General features: G+C 40.2%; 1 protein-coding gene across 2 annotated transcripts in view; it reads right to left on the bottom strand.

The window, feature by feature from the left end:
- Hmg20a (high mobility group 20A) overlaps positions 1–17,465 on the bottom strand; it is a 75,976-nt gene that overhangs the window by 44,100 nt on the left and 14,411 nt on the right. The window contains exon 1 of one of the 2 annotated variants that reach the window (XM_006243117.5): positions 1,269–17,144. The exons of the other annotated variant lie outside the window; for it this stretch is intronic. Coding sequence (XP_006243179.1) covers positions 1,269–1,273 — 5 coding nt within the window. The 5' untranslated portion in view covers positions 1,274–17,144. Of the gene's footprint in view, positions 1–1,268; positions 17,145–17,465 lie in introns of those variants that run through there. 2 annotated transcript variants of the gene reach the window in all.

Raw genomic sequence — 17,465 nt, 5'->3', positions numbered from 1 at the left:
ATGCCCAATCTCAGCAACATACATTCACGCAGGGCTTCACTCACACAGTAAGTCCTCCATGTCCCACAAGCTGTCACCTTGATAAAATACCCAACTAAAGCAGCACAGCAGAAGAGGAGTCCATCTCATCCCAGTTCCTGGTCATACTCTACCAGGGCTGAAGGAAGGAGGAAACCCAGAGCATAACGTCCATAGTAAAGAAGAGAGAGACTAAACACGGATCCTTAAGTGCTTCCTATGCTCAGTTGGTGTCCCTCTAACACAGTCAAGGTCTGGCCAAGTAAAGGGTGCTGATCACATTCATGGTGGGTCTTCCTACCGCAATTAACATTCAAGAGAACGCACCACACACATGCCCAAAGGCCAACCTGAAGTAGATTATTCCTCATTAAGATGCTTCTCTGCCAGGTGCGGTGGCATATGTTTTTAATCCCAGCACTCAGTAGGTTAAAGCAGGTGGATCTCTATGAGTTCAAAACCAGCCTGGTCTACAACTGTGTAGAGAGATCCTGTCTTAAGAAAAAAAAAAAAGACTGTCTTCCCAGGTGACTTTAGGTTGTGTCAAGTTTAGAGAGAGGGAGAGAGAGGGAGAGAGAGGAAGAAGGAGAGGGAGAAGGAGAGGGAGAGAGACAGGGGAAGAGGGAGAGGGGAGAAGGGGAGAGGGGGAGAGAGGGAGGGAGGGAAGAAGGGAGAGAGGGAGAGAATTGAATGTATATGCCTAACCGCCCCTCCCAAATGTATGAGAATGCTAGATATGGTAACACATAGCTTAACACCCCAAAACTCAGGAGGCAGAGGCAGGCTGATCTCTACAAATTTGAAACTAGCCTGTTCTACACAGTAAGTTACAAGCCAGCCAGGGCCACAAAATGAGAATATTTATGGCAGCTTTATTAATAATGACCTTAAATACTAATAATATCAGGGATCAATTATATCTTTTCCCTTTTTATTTATTTTTCTCTCATATATTACATCCCCAACCACGGTTACCCCTCTCTCTTCTTCAAGTCCCTCCCCTCTCTACCCCCAGCTCCTTCCTTTCTCCCCTTGGTTCACTGCTCTTTCCCTTCAGAAAAGAGCGAGCCTTCCAGGGGTATCAACCAGATACATTCACTATACTTTTTACAATGAAAACAAGAATATTATAAATATTAAACTATCACATGCAAAAAAGTGAGAAGACATCGGAGAAACACTGGTTTAGTTTAGTAGTTTAGGACTAAGATTCACACAGGACAGGAGCCACCCTAACTCCCAAGGCTCACCCCATCCTGAGTCTGTTCACTGTTTATCCAGCCTCTGAGGAGCTCCTGTAGTCAGACGGTGTGGTTCTTCTGGAATGAGCCCCAAACCCATCCCTACGAGGCTTCTGTCTCTGGGTTCTCATTCTGTTGGGGGAGGGAGTAGGTAGACAGATCTCCCGAGTTCCCTGTTCTAAATAGAACTTTTCCAAGTCCTGAGACTTAGCTGGCTGGTGCGCAGATTCCTTCCAGCTGGAAACATTCTAGGCTTCGGCATTCGCTATTTGTTTACTCACCCTTCCCTCTACACCTCACTGAACTTTAGTATTTTAAAGTTTTGTTTCAATATGAGTAGATAATTAGCTTGTAGAAATTTTATTCAAAATAGAGATTTGAAATGTGTGTCAGTACCTTGCTATACTACATCCGTGTGTTCATAAAAGCAGGGGAGTGAGTGTCCTACTGCTGGGAACATTAGATGACAAGCAAGTCCCAAGGTGTGGCTTAGACCAGGAGGATGAGAATGGCATTTCTTACACAAAAGATAAGCTGATAAATTGGTGGCAATTATTTTGATCTAGACATTTTGAATGAAGATCAATAATTGGGAAAGTGATTATGAGCAGACACAAAAGCATTTACCTGACCTCAAAAGAGACATCTGAAAACTTACTAGAATTTTTAAGGAATTTAAAAATCTTTACAAAATTAAAGCTTAGGAGATAAATATAAAGGCAAAGAAAATGAGTTTTTATTTTTGATTTTAAAGCAGAGTCTCATGTAACAAACTGGCCAGAAGCTCATTATATAGCCAAGGATGACTCTGAACTTGCTATTCTCTGGCTTCCACATCCTCAATGCTGGGATAACAAGCACATGATGCTACTATGCTCAATTTACACTGTGCTGGAAAGCAAACTCAGGGTTTGTGCACACTAGGAAGCACTCTACCAACTGAACTACATCCCCAGGCCCAATGTTCTGTTTTTATTTCATAGACTGAAACAGTAACTGGGCCAAAATTAATTCAAGGACATTTGCAACATGAATTATACAAAATAAATCTTAACTCCAAATGTAAAATGTACTCATCTCATGACTCTGGGGAAGTTTTGTGGCAGCATATGAACTGAGAAGAGAGAAAATTTGTTCTTGGCTGTACTCTGAGAGGTGTCATGAAACTGATGGTTCTAAGGAGTCAGCATGCAAATAGGAACTACAGAACATGTCTGAAGACAATGGAGGTCACACATCGGACTAAGCAAGGAAATGTACCACAGGCAATGTAATCGGCAGCATCAAACCGAAGGCACAGTGTGTGTGGCTCCATGGTACACTGACTTAACAAAGAAAGCTGAACTCAGACGATATGCGGCTGAGTCTGCCAGCTAACTTTTCTTAATTCCCTGAGCTACCAGCTCTTTTATTCATGTAACATTTGGCACTTACACTCTAGCATCAGGAGTCTTTCCATTTCGTGTGATTCCTCATGCATCTGTCTTTTCTATAGAAGGCACCATGCCTGCAGTGACCCAGTTTCCTCAAGGACCTTGGTTGTCTTACTACCATTGTAACCTGTCTGGCGACAAGGATTACTGTTACTATTTTTCTTTCAGATGTAATCACTCTAGTTCTAAATGAGCACAAAACCAAACAAGGATTGTAGGAAAATCTTCCATTAATTTTTGTCTTCTTCCTGACCACTGTCCCGTGACTTACTCATTTGAAAGATTACTCTAGGCATCACTTCTAGTCCATCTGAAACCTATAGTAACCTCATTTCTATTTCTAACTTTATGGAATAGTCTCAGGTACTGGTACCCTCTGAGGTGCTCCTTTTGGTAGACATGTGTGTGTACGTGCATGTGTCACTTACTGGCCTGGAACTCACCAAGAAAATTAAGTTGGGCTGGCTACCCAATGAGTTCAAGGAATCCCACCTTTGCTTCCTCAGAGCTAGGATTATACCACTGTGCCCCACTCCTCACCTCCTTTTGTGATGGTGTGGATTCTGGGAATCAAGCTTAGGCCATTATTCTTGTAAGGCAAGTACTCTATACCAACTGAGCCATCGCCCCAGTCCAATGACCACTTGATTTTTACTCTGACCTCTCAACGGCATTTGATGTTGTAAATGACTCTTGTAATTCGTTTCCCACTACTACATAAGTTTCCTATACACTTCTTATATACATTTTGTTACCTGTTATCTTTATGTATTATTTCTGCCTCTGCTGATCTCTCTGTATGCTTTCCTAGTGATTTCTCTCTGTTCCACTTGTTTAACAGCAACCTGTATTGCTGATTTCTAAACCCACTCTTTTAAATTCTGAGCCCGCATCTGCAATGGATTGTATTCTTTTGATGTATTATAGAAACTACAACGAACACACAAAAACCGGAATCCATATTCTTTCTGTTAAATCTGTTCCATTGCCCTTGTCCTCTAGAAAGTACTTTCTTTTATTCACAATAAAAAGCTCAAGTGTCCTTTTCAACGCTGCTGCCTTGCCTTTCCATCAAAACCAATCCCTCACCCCCCCTCCAACCCCCCTTCCATGTGATTGACCTTCTTTTCTAGGTTCTCATTGTCACAGGTAAAGCCTTTCCTTGCTCTGATTACTCTAACAGCCTCCGATTAGTCTGACCTGTCTCTAGTCTGTTTCCACAGAGGATTCAGTGACCATATTAAAATACGAATGTAATTATGAATGCCACCCTTGTTTAGAATCATTCCAGTATTCAGAGTCTATCTATTGTCTCTGTGTGATCTAAAATTTTTTTAAATTTTATTTATTTATTTTTTTTACGATACTGGTTATTGAACTGAGGGCCTCCTATGTGCTAGGCAAATGTTCTATACCTGAGTTACATTCACTCCCAGCCCTTTTGTTTTTTTGCCTATTTTTTTGAGAAAGGGTCTCACCAAGTGCTCAGGCTGGCCTTGCACTCTCTAGCAGCCAGCCTAGGCTGGCCCTGAACTTGCTATCCTTTTATCTCTGCTTCTTCAGTAGCTCTGATTATGGTTCAGCTTCATTGTGAAATTTTTACTTTCTCTTCTGAAATGTCTCTGTTTAAAAGGATAAGTGTTATGCCTTTTAAAAATGGTTAAGGAGTTGGGAATTTAGCTCAGTGTTAGAACACTTATCTAGCAAACACAAGGCCCTGGTGTCAGGAGGGGGTAACACTGGTGGTAGGGGTAGTGGGGAGAACAAAATAAAAAATTGTTTAAATCATGAATGTTTTAAAGTATTATTTTATCATTTGCATAATTGATTAAACTTGGTTCCATAACTTGGTCCTATAAACTTTAAAATAATATTTAAAAAGGAAAGAAAACTGAAGAAAAGGGAATCTTGGCATGATGAAAGAAAATATAACAAAAAATTTAAAGCAACATATTAACAACAACTAAACCTTTTGCAGCATTCACATCTTTGGTAGCCTGTATCTCTGTTCTTGAGTGAAAGATCTCACAAATTTATCCTTTTGGGAAGTAAGATTTGGCTGGCTTACTAGTAAATACAGTAAAAAATGGTCATCCTACCAAAATAAACTAAGATTCAAAGGAATCTCCTTCAAAATTCTAACACAGTTCTTTATGGACCTTGAAAGGACAATTCTCAACTTCATATGGAACCACAAAAACCCAGGACAGCTGAGACAATCCTGAATAATGAAAGAACTGCTGGAGGCGTCACCGTCCTGATTCTAACGTGTAAATACAGAGCTACAGTAATAAAAACATGTGTTGGTGCAAAACAACACATGTTCATCAATGGACTCCGACTGAAGACCCAGACAGAAAGCCAAACACACACTGACACCTGATTTTTTTTTTTTTTCTTTTTTTTCGGAGCTGGGGACCGAACCCAGGGCCTCTAGCAAGCGCTCTACCGCTGAGCTAAATCCCCAACCCCCTGATTTTTGATAAACCAAAAACATACTGGAAAGATAGCATCTTCAACAGATGATGCTAGTCAAATTAAAAGTCCACGAAGACTTTCTATGCAAATTGATTCATATTTATCACCCTGAACAAAACTCCAAATTGATCAAAAACCTCAATGTAAAACTAGATAAGTTAAACCTGATAGATGAGAAAGTCAGAGATAGCTTTGAACTCACTAACACAAGAAAGAGCTTTCAGAACTAAACACTGTTAGCACAGGCGCTAAGATCAATAATTATGAAATAGGACCCCATGAAGCATCTGTAAGGCAAAGGACACTATCATAAGGACAAAGTAGAGGTGTACAGAAAGGGAAAAGATTTTCACTACACATCCCATGGAGGTTTAAAATCCAAAATATATACGGAACTCAAGAAACTAGGAATCAAGAAAACAACCCAAATAAAAAAATGGGTTACAGATTTCAACAGAATTTTCGAAAGAGGAAACTCAAATGGCTGAGTAACACTTACAGAAATGCTTAACATCCTTAGCCACCAGGGAAATGCAAATCAAAACTACTTTGAGATTCTGTCTTACACCTGTCAGAATGTCAGAATGCTAAGATCAACAAAACAAGTTGACAGCTCATGCTGGCATGGATGTGGAGTAAGAGGGACACTCACATATTGCTGGTGGGAGTGCAAACTTGTATAGCCACTATGGAAATTAGTGTGGCTCAGGAATTAGTCCCTCAGGAAGACGCCAATCTACCTCAAGATCCAGCTGTAGCACTCTTGGGCATATAGCCAAAGGATGCTTCATCCTTCCACAGAGATACCTGCTCAATCATGTTCTTGCTGCTCTATGTAGCTGTTTTTGGCTACTTTGTGGGTTCTTTTTTCTTTCACCCTTTCAACCTCCTAACACTAGATAAGAGAGGAAAAAAAAGGATAGGAGAGGAAAGAGATCCCTGAATAAAGTCAGGGGTCAGTAAGGGGGCAATGTTATCATTAGACTACTTCTTGCTGATTAGGGGAATCAAATTCCTTGGGGCAAGTTTGATCTTTGCTCTCAGGATACCTAATTTCTTCTTTTTCTTGATTCTTCTTTGCACATGAGTACTTGACAAATTGTGACTAACAACAACCCATACCTCTTGGGGATCCTAGCGTTTATATAACCTCTAAAAAGTCCCCAGAAGTCCAAATGTCCCACAATCGCAAAAACCATCTGCAGCTGGCAAAACCATGCCTCTGCTAGAGCATGAGGCAAATCACAGTCAGCTGCTGTGAAGCAGGTCCATACCCCACAGCTGGGATTAAAACAAAAGCACATTCCTTTCTGTGTTGAATTCTCGCTCACTATAGCTCTACTCATAATACACAGATACTGGAAATGGCCTAGATGTCCCTCAAGAGAAGAATGGATAAAGAAAATGTGGCACATTTATACAATGTATACAATGTATACAATGGGGTATTGCCTGTTAAAAGAATGACATTATGAAATTTGTAGGCAAATGGATGGAAGTAGGAAAAAATCATTCTAGGGGCTGGAGAGATGGCTCAATGGTTGACTGCTCTTCCAAAGGTCCTGAGTTCAATTCCCAGCAACCGCATGGTGGCTCACAGCCATCTGTAATGGAATCTGAAGACAGCAACAATATAGTCACATACATAAAATAAATAAACCTTAAAAAAAATCCTGAATGAGGTACCCCAGTCCCAGAAAGACAAATGTGGCATGTATTATAATCCACAGAACAGAAGAATGGAAGTACAGTAGAAGGGACTTGGGGGGCACATAGATTATTTTATAAGGGAAGGGAAATAGAAAAGTTATGAAGGGATGTGTGTGTGTGTGGGTGAAATAGGAGGATCAAGTGGGGAGGAGGGAGGGTTGTGGAAAGGAATATGGGGAGAGGCTGCTAAAATTAAGGGGCACTGAGGGGGAGCATGGAGGCCTAATACAGTAGAAACTTACTAAAATATATACACATATGAAGACAATCTAAATGAACTCAACCAAATAAATTGGGGAGACAGAGTCCCTAGTGGCATCTCTGGTAAACAAACAAAGGCTCCGAATTGGGTTCCATCTAACTGGGCTGTTGGCTAAAGGGAGCAGGAATCCCCAACAACCCAGGCTGTTGCCAGGTCTATAGGTTATTGACAGCAAAGGCGCCATTGCTGAGGACAACACCCACACAACTCACTGAACATGGAGATGTTGAGCCAGCACCTACATAGAGTACTGACTCCTCTGTTCAATGTCTTTGAGACAGGAAAGTATTCTGCATGTTATCAGAGGAGGAATGTAAACACCAAGCCACAAAGCCTTTATCTATAATGGTCTATCACCTGCAAGGTGGCAAAGCTTGTGAGAGTGACCGACAGAACTGATTTGACCTAAGGCCCCTTCCACAGGATGGAATACATACCCAACACTGCTCGGGTGACCAAGATCCTGAGACTACATAGTCCAGGGTCCTAAAAAACAACACCCCCCCCCCAAATAGCGGTAAAATGACTTCTAATGATATCCTGCCATACTCGCTGATCAGTGCCTTGTTCTGCCATCATCAGAAGCTTCCTCCTGCAGCAGATGGCACCCAGAGCCAGATGTAGTGTGTGTGTGTGTGTGTGTGTGTGTGTGTGTGTATAATATATATATATATATATATATATTATATATATAGAGAGAGACCCTGAAGTAACAGCTATATATGGGATACCACCATCAAATCTCTCCCCGAAGAGGTCAGGAAACTTAGAGAAGAGTGGGAAAGTTTAAGAGGCAGAGGGGCTAGAGAACACCAAGAAAAGGCAGCCTTCTAAATCAGCATGAACAAAGCTCCTATGAATTCACAGAGACAGAAGCAGCATCACAGGGTCAGCACCAGGCCTTCTGTGTGTGTATTCTGGCCTCTTAGCATTTCTGTGGGACTCCTAAGTGTGCAAATGAGTGGGTTTTGATTGTTGGGTCTTTTTTGGACTCTTTTCCTGCTGTTTGTGATTTTTTATCTTATTATTTTATTCTGTTATATTTAATAAAATGAATGAATGAATGAATGAATACCTAGCCACTAGGGTAAAGGTTAACAACAGAACTGTCACTCAGACCTGCTAGGAGAGGGAAAGTCAGTTTTCTCCAATGGGGTGACACTGGGTATGTCACCATTTCAGGGCAGTCCTCATGGGCAGTGGCTGACTGATATATAACGGACTGCAGTTTTTTTGTATTCCTTCAGTTGGTTACAGTTTGTTTCCTTTTGGGTGTTTTTTTAAATTTTGTTTTCTTTGTTTGGGGGTGTTATATTTAGTTTTTGTTTGTTGTTTGAGAAAGAACTTAAAGTTGGATGGTAAGAATTGGGAGAGAATCTGAAAGGACTTGGGGAAGAGGAAGCATATAATTAAAAAACATATCCAATGATTTATTTTTATTTACATGCATTGGTATTTTGCCTGCATTTCACATCCCCTAGAACTGGAGTCACAGATTGTTGTGAGCTGCCAGGTTGGTGCTGGGAATTGGACCCAGGCCTTCTGGAAGAAGAGCTCTTAACCACTGAGTCATCTCTCCAACCCTCTGATGAAATGATCAAAATATATTTAAATTGAAAAATCATTTTAATAATAAAAAATGTAATTAAAAAATAAAAAAAGGAATAAAAGCAAAATGTAACCCTAGGTAGGCAGGATTGCTCAATGGCTAAAGACACACACACACTAAATTAATGTAACTTAAAAATCCTCTTTTAAAAGAACCTATAACCCTGATCCCTACCCCTCTTTAACTGAAGAATAAAATATATCAAATATCTTAAGTTCAGAAAATAACCCAATAATTAGGAAGATAAGTACTGTAAGGTTTAAGGCTCAATTTATATAACCATTTAGGATGTAGATTTCCTCTGAATTCTTACACCAGAAACACTGCTTTCAACAGCATCAAATTTAAATATGTTTCAGGCCTTCAAATTACTAGGTTATCAGATACAAGTTCTTTCTGATCTCCCTGACAATCTCTTAATTATACCATCTATCTTTTTTCCTGTAATACATTTCAGTTGCAATCAACTCTAAAGCTCTGGAGAGCAAACGCCACTCAGAACCATTACACCTGCATTCCCAAGTAAGTCAGAAAGCTGTAAAACTGACTGAGATCCCATGGTGCAGCTATGTTTCAATTTCCCTTTCGCTAACTTCCAAGACATTTTAGCATTACTGAGGTAAAGTGGATTCTCAGGTTTGGGAGATGTGCTCTGCTTGGAAGACAAAGAAAACAGTGTATAAAACGGCAGTGCTAGGTTACAGCTGAGTAGTTCTGGAGCAGGAGCTATGATTTATCTTTATTAGAAATATAAAGTGCTAGACAACAAACAGGAATGCAGCTAAGGGTTCATATATCAGCTGAAACACAGTCTCTTTTCTCTGTGGGAGCTGAGTTTGAAAACAACAAAGCCCAAATCAAATTAATAAACAATTTAGGTATAGTGGAGGAAAAAAGCTCTCACAATCATTACACTGAAGTACTGCTTTATAAAACAATGTCCCACATATAGTCTTACTTGATTTGAATTTCACATAGTTTGTGTGTATATGTACATGTTTGTGTATCTGTGGTATGTCCATGTTTGTACAGGAGCATGCACAGGTATGTGTAGGCCAGAGTTAGCACAGACGTCTTCTCTACTTTATTTTCTGAGACAGGGCCTGGGGTTCATTGACTCGGCTAGGCTGGCCGGCCGGTGAGTTCTAGGGAGCTACCTGTTTGTCCTTTAGTGCTGAGTTGGGACGTGTGCTACTGTGCCTGGTTTTTATGTGGGTGTTGGAGAGCCAAGCTCAGGTTCTCATGATTGGGCAGCAAGCACTTTAGAACTGAGACAACTTCCTAGCCTGAATTTAATTTGTATATGGTCTTCCTGTGTAGTTCTGACTGTCCTAGAACTCACAATATAGATCAGGCTGGCCTCACACTTACTGAATTTCAAATCTTCAACTCAAGTATCCTATTGGTTGACAGTCAACTATTAACAAGTTGTATATTATCGTTGATATAGAAAATGATGATCAATAATTTTTGCTAATGTTTTGGCAACTGGGTAGGCATTTTCTTTTATTAAAAGGTTTTTACACTGACTGACTATAATCTGGGTGCAGACATGCACACATATGATCCAGTACATACATGGAAGTCAGAGGACAACTTGTGGGAGTTGGTCCTTTGCTTCTATCATGGGAGCTTTGGGGATTGAACTCTGGTCATCAGACATTATGACAAGTGCCTTAATCCTCTGAGCCATCTTACCAGACCAGAATTTTCTAAGTTTTGATGACAAGGATGCAATTATACTAGCTGTTCCCTAATCTTTCACCTTGGAGTAGCAGTAGTCACCTAGAGGCCACCTTCCAGGGCAAGACGTAAGCAGAGAGCGCTTACATCAGTATGCTTTTATTACAGGGCAGACTCAGAGACTGAGGTAGAAAGATCACATCTTCAAGGCTAGCTTGTTCAAGGATAGTATGTTTCATAGTAAAGCACTTGCCTAGCATGTGTGAAGAATTAGGTTCAACTCCCTGTACTAAAAAATTAATTGGACTGGAGAGATGGCTCAGCGGTTAAGAGCACTGACTGATCTTCCAGAGGTCCTGAGTTCAAATCCCAGCAAACACATGGTGGCTCACAACCATCTGTAATGAGATCTGATGTCCTCCTCTGGTGTGTCTGAAGACAGCTACAGTGTACTTATATATAATAAATAAATAAATATAAAAAAAAATTAAAAAATTAAATGGCAATTTCTGCTGAAATAAGCAAACATTAAACTTTCTTTCTCTTCAAACATATCTATCAATCAGAAGAGGACATTGGATTCTATTACTGATGGTTGTGAGCCACTACGCAGTCGCTGGGAATTGAACTCAGGATCCCTAGAAGAGTAGTTAGTACTCTTAACCTCTGAACCATCTCTCCAGCCCCGTATTTTGTTTTTGAGACAAGGTATCTATCTATCTGTGGCTGTCCTGGAATTCATTCAGTGGACCAGGCTGGCCTTGAACTCAGAGATCCGCCTGCCTCTGCCTCCCAAGCACTGGATATAAAGGTTTGTGCCACCATGCCTGGCTAAACTGTTTATAGAAAGAGAACAACTCTATTGATGTGTCCATAGTTATAGAAAGACTATAAAACACATCTGTTCTTTGTCGATGATGGTGCTATTAGATAAAGCTGTTAAAATACATATGAGAAGACTGTAATTAGTAAAGGCTGAAAGCTAGAAAGAAATGACTGACCCAATTCTTTCTCTGCATAACCAATAATCTACAGTCTATCCTCAGTATCGTGAGTTGCTAGAGATTTTAATTAAACACCAGGGAGAAGAAATCTGTACATGAGACTTATGTAGTAGCTTTTTGTTTTGTTTTTGTTTCTCTAGTAAATGAACGAACACCAGTTGACACTGCATTTCTGACAAAATAAAACTGCTTTCCACCCGCCCCCTCCCTTAGAAAAGGACACAAAAAGTACTCAATCACATTGCTTAAATTGGCGACCCACTTCAGAAGACTTTAAGCCCCCTACTCTCCCTCTGCAGTCTAAATGCGTCATAGTTGCATAATACTACAGTATTAAAGACATAACTTCACCAGCTCAAGTCAATATTTTACACCTTAAAAACCCAAAGACAGAGCCGGCAGTAGCAGGCAGAGGCTCATCTCGTCAGAGCCAGCAGCAGGTATTTGTGAACTCAGAGGCTTCCTATTTTACTCACCTGAGAATAGTGATGAATCCCTTGTAAATTTAAAAATATCAACAAATACATGAAGTTTTAAAAAATATTTCATTCACAGAAAATAATTTTGTTAAGGTAGGATGAATAATATTAAAGTTAGAAATGTGGGTTTTTCTAGGCACTCAAAATTGTTAATCTTGTTATTCTGCCTCCTCCCCCACCAAAGCCCTAACCCTGCTCCCAGCCACAGAAATACTGACCATGTTTGTCTCTTACATAAAGCTTCTAAGAATAGTACTAGACTCTAGGAATAAATAAGAATATCCTATTTAGTGTACACTAAAATACACAGAAAATAATAAGTGTATAATAAAAACATTCCCTCTTAAAATGAACTTTACTTCATTTAAAATTGGTAGGGTTTAAGAGAGATGGCTCGGTGGTTAGAGCACTTGTCTTGCAGAGGACCCAGATTCCATTCACAGCCCCAACTTGATGGTTCACAACTATCTGTACCTTCACTTTCCAGGGATCTAATGCCTCCTCCTGACCTTCCACGGCACCAAGTAAGCATTGGTGCACTTTCAGATTTGAATGCAAAATAGTCAAAAATAAAATGAAACAACATTATTTTGGTAGTAAACCATCTCATCCCCACCAAGGGTCTTAAGAAATGCTAGTAGCCATAAAGCTACTTCAAACTGTTATAATTTCCTATCACATGTACAATTAAGCATTCTGTTTTACTGAAACCAGTTTTAAAAATAGTAATTTAATTAAAAACTAGGTCTAACGGTTCTCAAAGGAAGAAAACAAATGGTCATTAAATATTTGAAAGTGTTCAACAACTTTAGCCACCAGGGAATTGCAAATTAAAACTTCTTTGAGATTCTATCTCACCCCAGTCAGGGGTATCATCAAGAAAACAAAAACAAATGCTGCTGAGAATGTGGAGGGAGAAACACTTCTCTACTGCTGGGGACTGTAATCTGCTCCAGCTACTATGGAAATCAGTATGGAGCTCCCTCGAGCTCCATCCCCAACTCCAAACAACAGAAATAGAACTACCAAACAATCTGGCTCTATCCTTCCTCAAAGAGTTCTAAGTCGGCACACCACAGAGGCACTTGCACACCCGTGTTTATTTCTGCACTATTCACAACAGCTAGGAAGAGGAACCAGCTTGGATGCCCACCAGCAGGCGGGTGGGTGAAGAAAATGTGGTGCATTATACACAGTAGAATTCTCCTCAGCTGTTAAGAGTGAAATCACGGTACTTGCAGATCAGTAGGTCATTAAGTAAGTACGTAAGTCAGACTCAAATACTGTATACATTCTCTCATAAGAAGAATCCAGACTGAAATTTATAAACACCTCATGGACATATACATGTAGCACATGAGAGAAGGGAATATGAAAGAAGAAGAGGAGCAAGAGAGGAAGAGAGAAACAGAATACATGGGACAGGAAAGCAGAAAAGGAACTTATCTTGGGGAAAGAAAGAGCACCAACTAACCAAGAAGAGTAGGGGGGCAGGGAAGGTGGACAGTGTGTGTATGAAAATGGCAATGGTATTCATTACTTTGGATGTTAAGAAAATTAGTTAAAACGATTAAGAAAATAACCTCTAACATAAAAAGAACGAGGGAAAACACAAAGTGTCTAAGAAAACACAGACTACTTTTTAAAAATCTGTGTGTCTTACAGATATATGAAGACATTAGCACTGTGAAATGTGGCCATTTTCTGCTGTATTTTCATGAAGAGATGTGTCATGTACTTAAAGTGGTAGCATCATGGCATACTTATAATGATCGGAACACAAACAATACTGTCAATATTATTAGTAACAAACAAATATACTAGATCATCTTTCCTTTCTGGGGCTGTTATGGTTTCTAAAGAACTGCATTCTAGAAAAAGAAGACAAATTTGTGAGCCAATTCTGCCACTGAGAATTCAACTCTGCCTTTAGTTTTTAAGGGCTCCAATCTAAGAAATGTGGGCAAGTATATATTCCTTTGTGGAGGCTTAAACAAAACCTGCCCACACAGCCAGTTTAGCTCAGTACTGGGAAGACCAGCTGACCATCACAAACTGTCTTCAGGCATCACGATGACTACCCAGTGCCTGTTTCTGAGGACGCTGCTGAGAAGGACTGAGCCAGAGGAAATAATCTCCTATGACCAGGGCACAGGACGCAACTATACAGTGCTCCCCCAAGTGCAGTTTAAGGCTCCGTGACACATTTTCTTGTTTACCATATGTTTTCTAACATATAATTTATACCCAATCATGAGTAAGGTGCTAGGATTACAATAATAACAGGTAGTCCCTGCCTTCATGAAAAATTTCACCTTTAGGTGCAAGATATTGAATGCATACGTCAATAAACAATTTTAAAATTGTGAAAATCCTATTCAGAAAAAGAGCTTACTACTCTGTAGTAAGCTATAGAGTAACAGTAGAAGGCATCATTTAGATAAAGCCCATCTGAAGAAGTAACGTCACCGAGAGCCAAATGCTGAAGTAGGTACTTTTCCACAGAGAAGCTTATTAGACCTAATGTTAGACACACACACACACACACACACACACACACACACACACACACACACACACACACAGCCCCTCTCCCCCCCAAAAAAATCTGAAGTGTGGGGGAGGAATCTGGTGCTCTGGAGAAAAATGAGGAGAGGCAAGTAGCAAAGACAGATAGATAGTCAGGAGCCAAATTACACACACATGGAGCTATGTTAAAGACCTGTATTGGTTCTCTTCTTCCACTATGTTGGGTCGGGGATCAAGCTGACCTCAAGTTGTTATCTTGGTGGCAGGCACTTCTACCTAGAGCCACCTCAAGGGGCCCATGTTAGTCATGTTTTTAAAAGGATCACTCTGATTTCTGTGTAAATAGCGGGTAAGAACGAGTGTAGATAGACCACAGGAAGCTGCTGCAGCAGCTACCACAGCATGACAGTAGCTTGGACTAGGACCGTGACAATGAGGACGGGGGAGAGGATGGATCTGTTGCAGAGGCGCCACAGCAGTCTGGATGGGGTGTGTGCACATATGTGCTTGAGAATGAGACTCGGGAATGAAACCGAGATTTCTTTCTTTTTCTTTTGTTAAATTACATTTGGGGCTGGAGAGACGGGCCATTGGTTAAGAGCACTGGCTGCTCTCCCTGACAACTTGGCACAGCTGGCACGGCAGTTCACAAGTGTTTGTGACTCTGCCCAGAGGACTCAATGCTCCCTTCTGGACCTCCATGAGTACCAGCCACCCAACTGGTGAACACACACACAGGCAAAACATCCATACACATAAAATAAAAGTCAAAATTTAAAAAAATTAAAAAAAATCAAAATTACATTGTGGGAGCTGGTTCTCTCCTACAATTTGGGTCTTAGGGAGTGAACTCAGGTTGTCAGGCTTGGTTGCAAACACCTTATCCTGATAAGCCATCAGCTCTGATGTCAAGCTTTCTAACTGAGAAATTAGATGTTTGAGCTGTTAGAATTAGAAGGGAAAAATCAATTTAAGACTCAACATATTCATTTTACGATGACTTTGTGACCAAAGTCAAGTTGGAGCCATATATCAGAGCTCAGAAGAAATGTTTGAGACAAAGATAGTTGAGGCATTTTCATTAAGTGTGACAGGTAAAACTTTCCATGACTTTGAGGCATGACCTAGGATAGGTAGATTAAGAAGAGGATTACCTATGAAGGAACTCATGAGTTAGATAAATAAGGAGCTCACAAAGGTGACTGACCCAGATGACACTAACAGAGGTGGGTAGATGAACAGCAAATGGTGTTACACAATTTCAATGGAGAAAAACAAAGAGACACCCACATGGTTTGGATTAAGTAAGGGAGACTGTGCAAGATGCCTATGTTGGTGGACAGCACAGAAGTTACTGGAGTTCTAAGAGCACAGCCTGTTGACAGAGCAATGGGAGCAGAAGCACCTCACCTCTCTTGAGTTGGGAAAGCATAGCAACATCTTTAAGGTCACATGAGCAGTGAGAGGTTTAAGACAATATAAATGTAAACAACTGACATCATATGTATTAACCTGATTGCTTTTCATGAAGTATACACAGTACCAACTATAGCCACACCAGGAAAAAGAATATTACAAGGCAGAAATTCCCCCACTTAAAACCGTTCTATGCATTATCCTTGCAAAAGTAACACTTAGGACTCTTACACTATAGATTTGTTTTGCCCATTTTTGAACTGAGTTCACCTAGTATGCAGTTATTTTTATCTGGGTTCTTTTGTTCACATATACACATGATGGCCATCTACTTTGTTATAGAAGGCATTTGCTAACCCATTCTAGTTTGATGGGCATTCAGACTGCTGTTATGGACATTCCTGTGTTTCGGTGAATGAATAACATAAGTTTCTGTTGTCTAGTACTCTGAGAAGTAGTAAGGCTAGAGGACCGCTCCAACTTTTAGCGCATACAGCCAAACTGATTTCCATGATAGTTGCGATAGGTCATGAACCCACCCAGAAGCATGAGTTGCATTTGATCTACATCATTAGGTCTTGTTCTTGTCAGTCTCGTCTGTGCTGGTGATTTTGTATTTTTGAGACAAGGTCTCACTATATAGCCATAACATGCCTGAAATTCACTATTCAGACCAGGCTAGCTCTAAATTTGGAAAGATCCCCCTGACCCAGCCTCCCACTGGCAGGATTACAGGTATGTACCAGCGCCCTGATCTATTGCCACACTTTTTAATTTTAGCCAGTATAATGGGTATGCAATGGTTTCTCACTGTGGCTCCCATCTGCATTTATCTTATACAAATATGAGGATTATAAGCCTTTGAATAGTTTCTTCTGTGAAGTGCTTATTTAAATATTTTGTCTATTTTAAAATTTGATTGTCTTTTCATATCTACTTGTGACATTTTTACAAGTCCTTCGTTGGCCGAATTGTGAAGTAATTTACAAACAGACTGGCCTTAAAAACATTTAATCTTTAAAAACGCCTTTAATCTCAGCATTTGAGAGGCAGATGCATGTGGATCTCTGAGTTTGAGGCCAGTCTGGTCTACAAAGTGAAACTCTATCTTGAAAAACCAGGGCATGGGGGTTGGGATAGGGCAAAAAGACCCTCCCAAACAAACAAACAAAACGAACCCCAGAAAAATCAACGTTGTGCAGTTCTGGCATCAAGGCTTTGTCAACCCAATAAAACAAATTATATTTCACACAAGAGTAAAGCTGAGGTCATTTCTCTTTATAACGTTTTTGGTTTGCTTTTTGAGACAAATTCTTAGTATATAGCTCTTGCTGGCCTCGAACACATAGATCTCTGCCTGGCCCTGCCCCTGCCCCTCAAAGTGCTGGGACTCAGACGTGTGCTGCATGGGTCACCTAAACATATTTTAAGAATTCATTGATAAAGTCCTCGAGGCTGTAGTTTCTTCAGGAAGATTTTAAGTAGACTAAATTTTATTAATAGATAAAAACGAGTATTCAGATATTCTAATTTTGGTGACATGTGTAACAAGTTGTACATTACACCTAAAAGTTCAAATCTATTCATATGAAGTTGTTCCTAT

The sequence above is a fragment of the Rattus norvegicus genome, chromosome 8 (assembly GCF_036323735.1).
Source record: "Rattus norvegicus strain BN/NHsdMcwi chromosome 8, GRCr8, whole genome shotgun sequence".
Lineage (NCBI taxonomy): Eukaryota > Metazoa > Chordata > Mammalia > Rodentia > Muridae > Rattus > Rattus norvegicus.
This window is presented reverse-complemented; position numbering and strand designations above follow the sequence as displayed.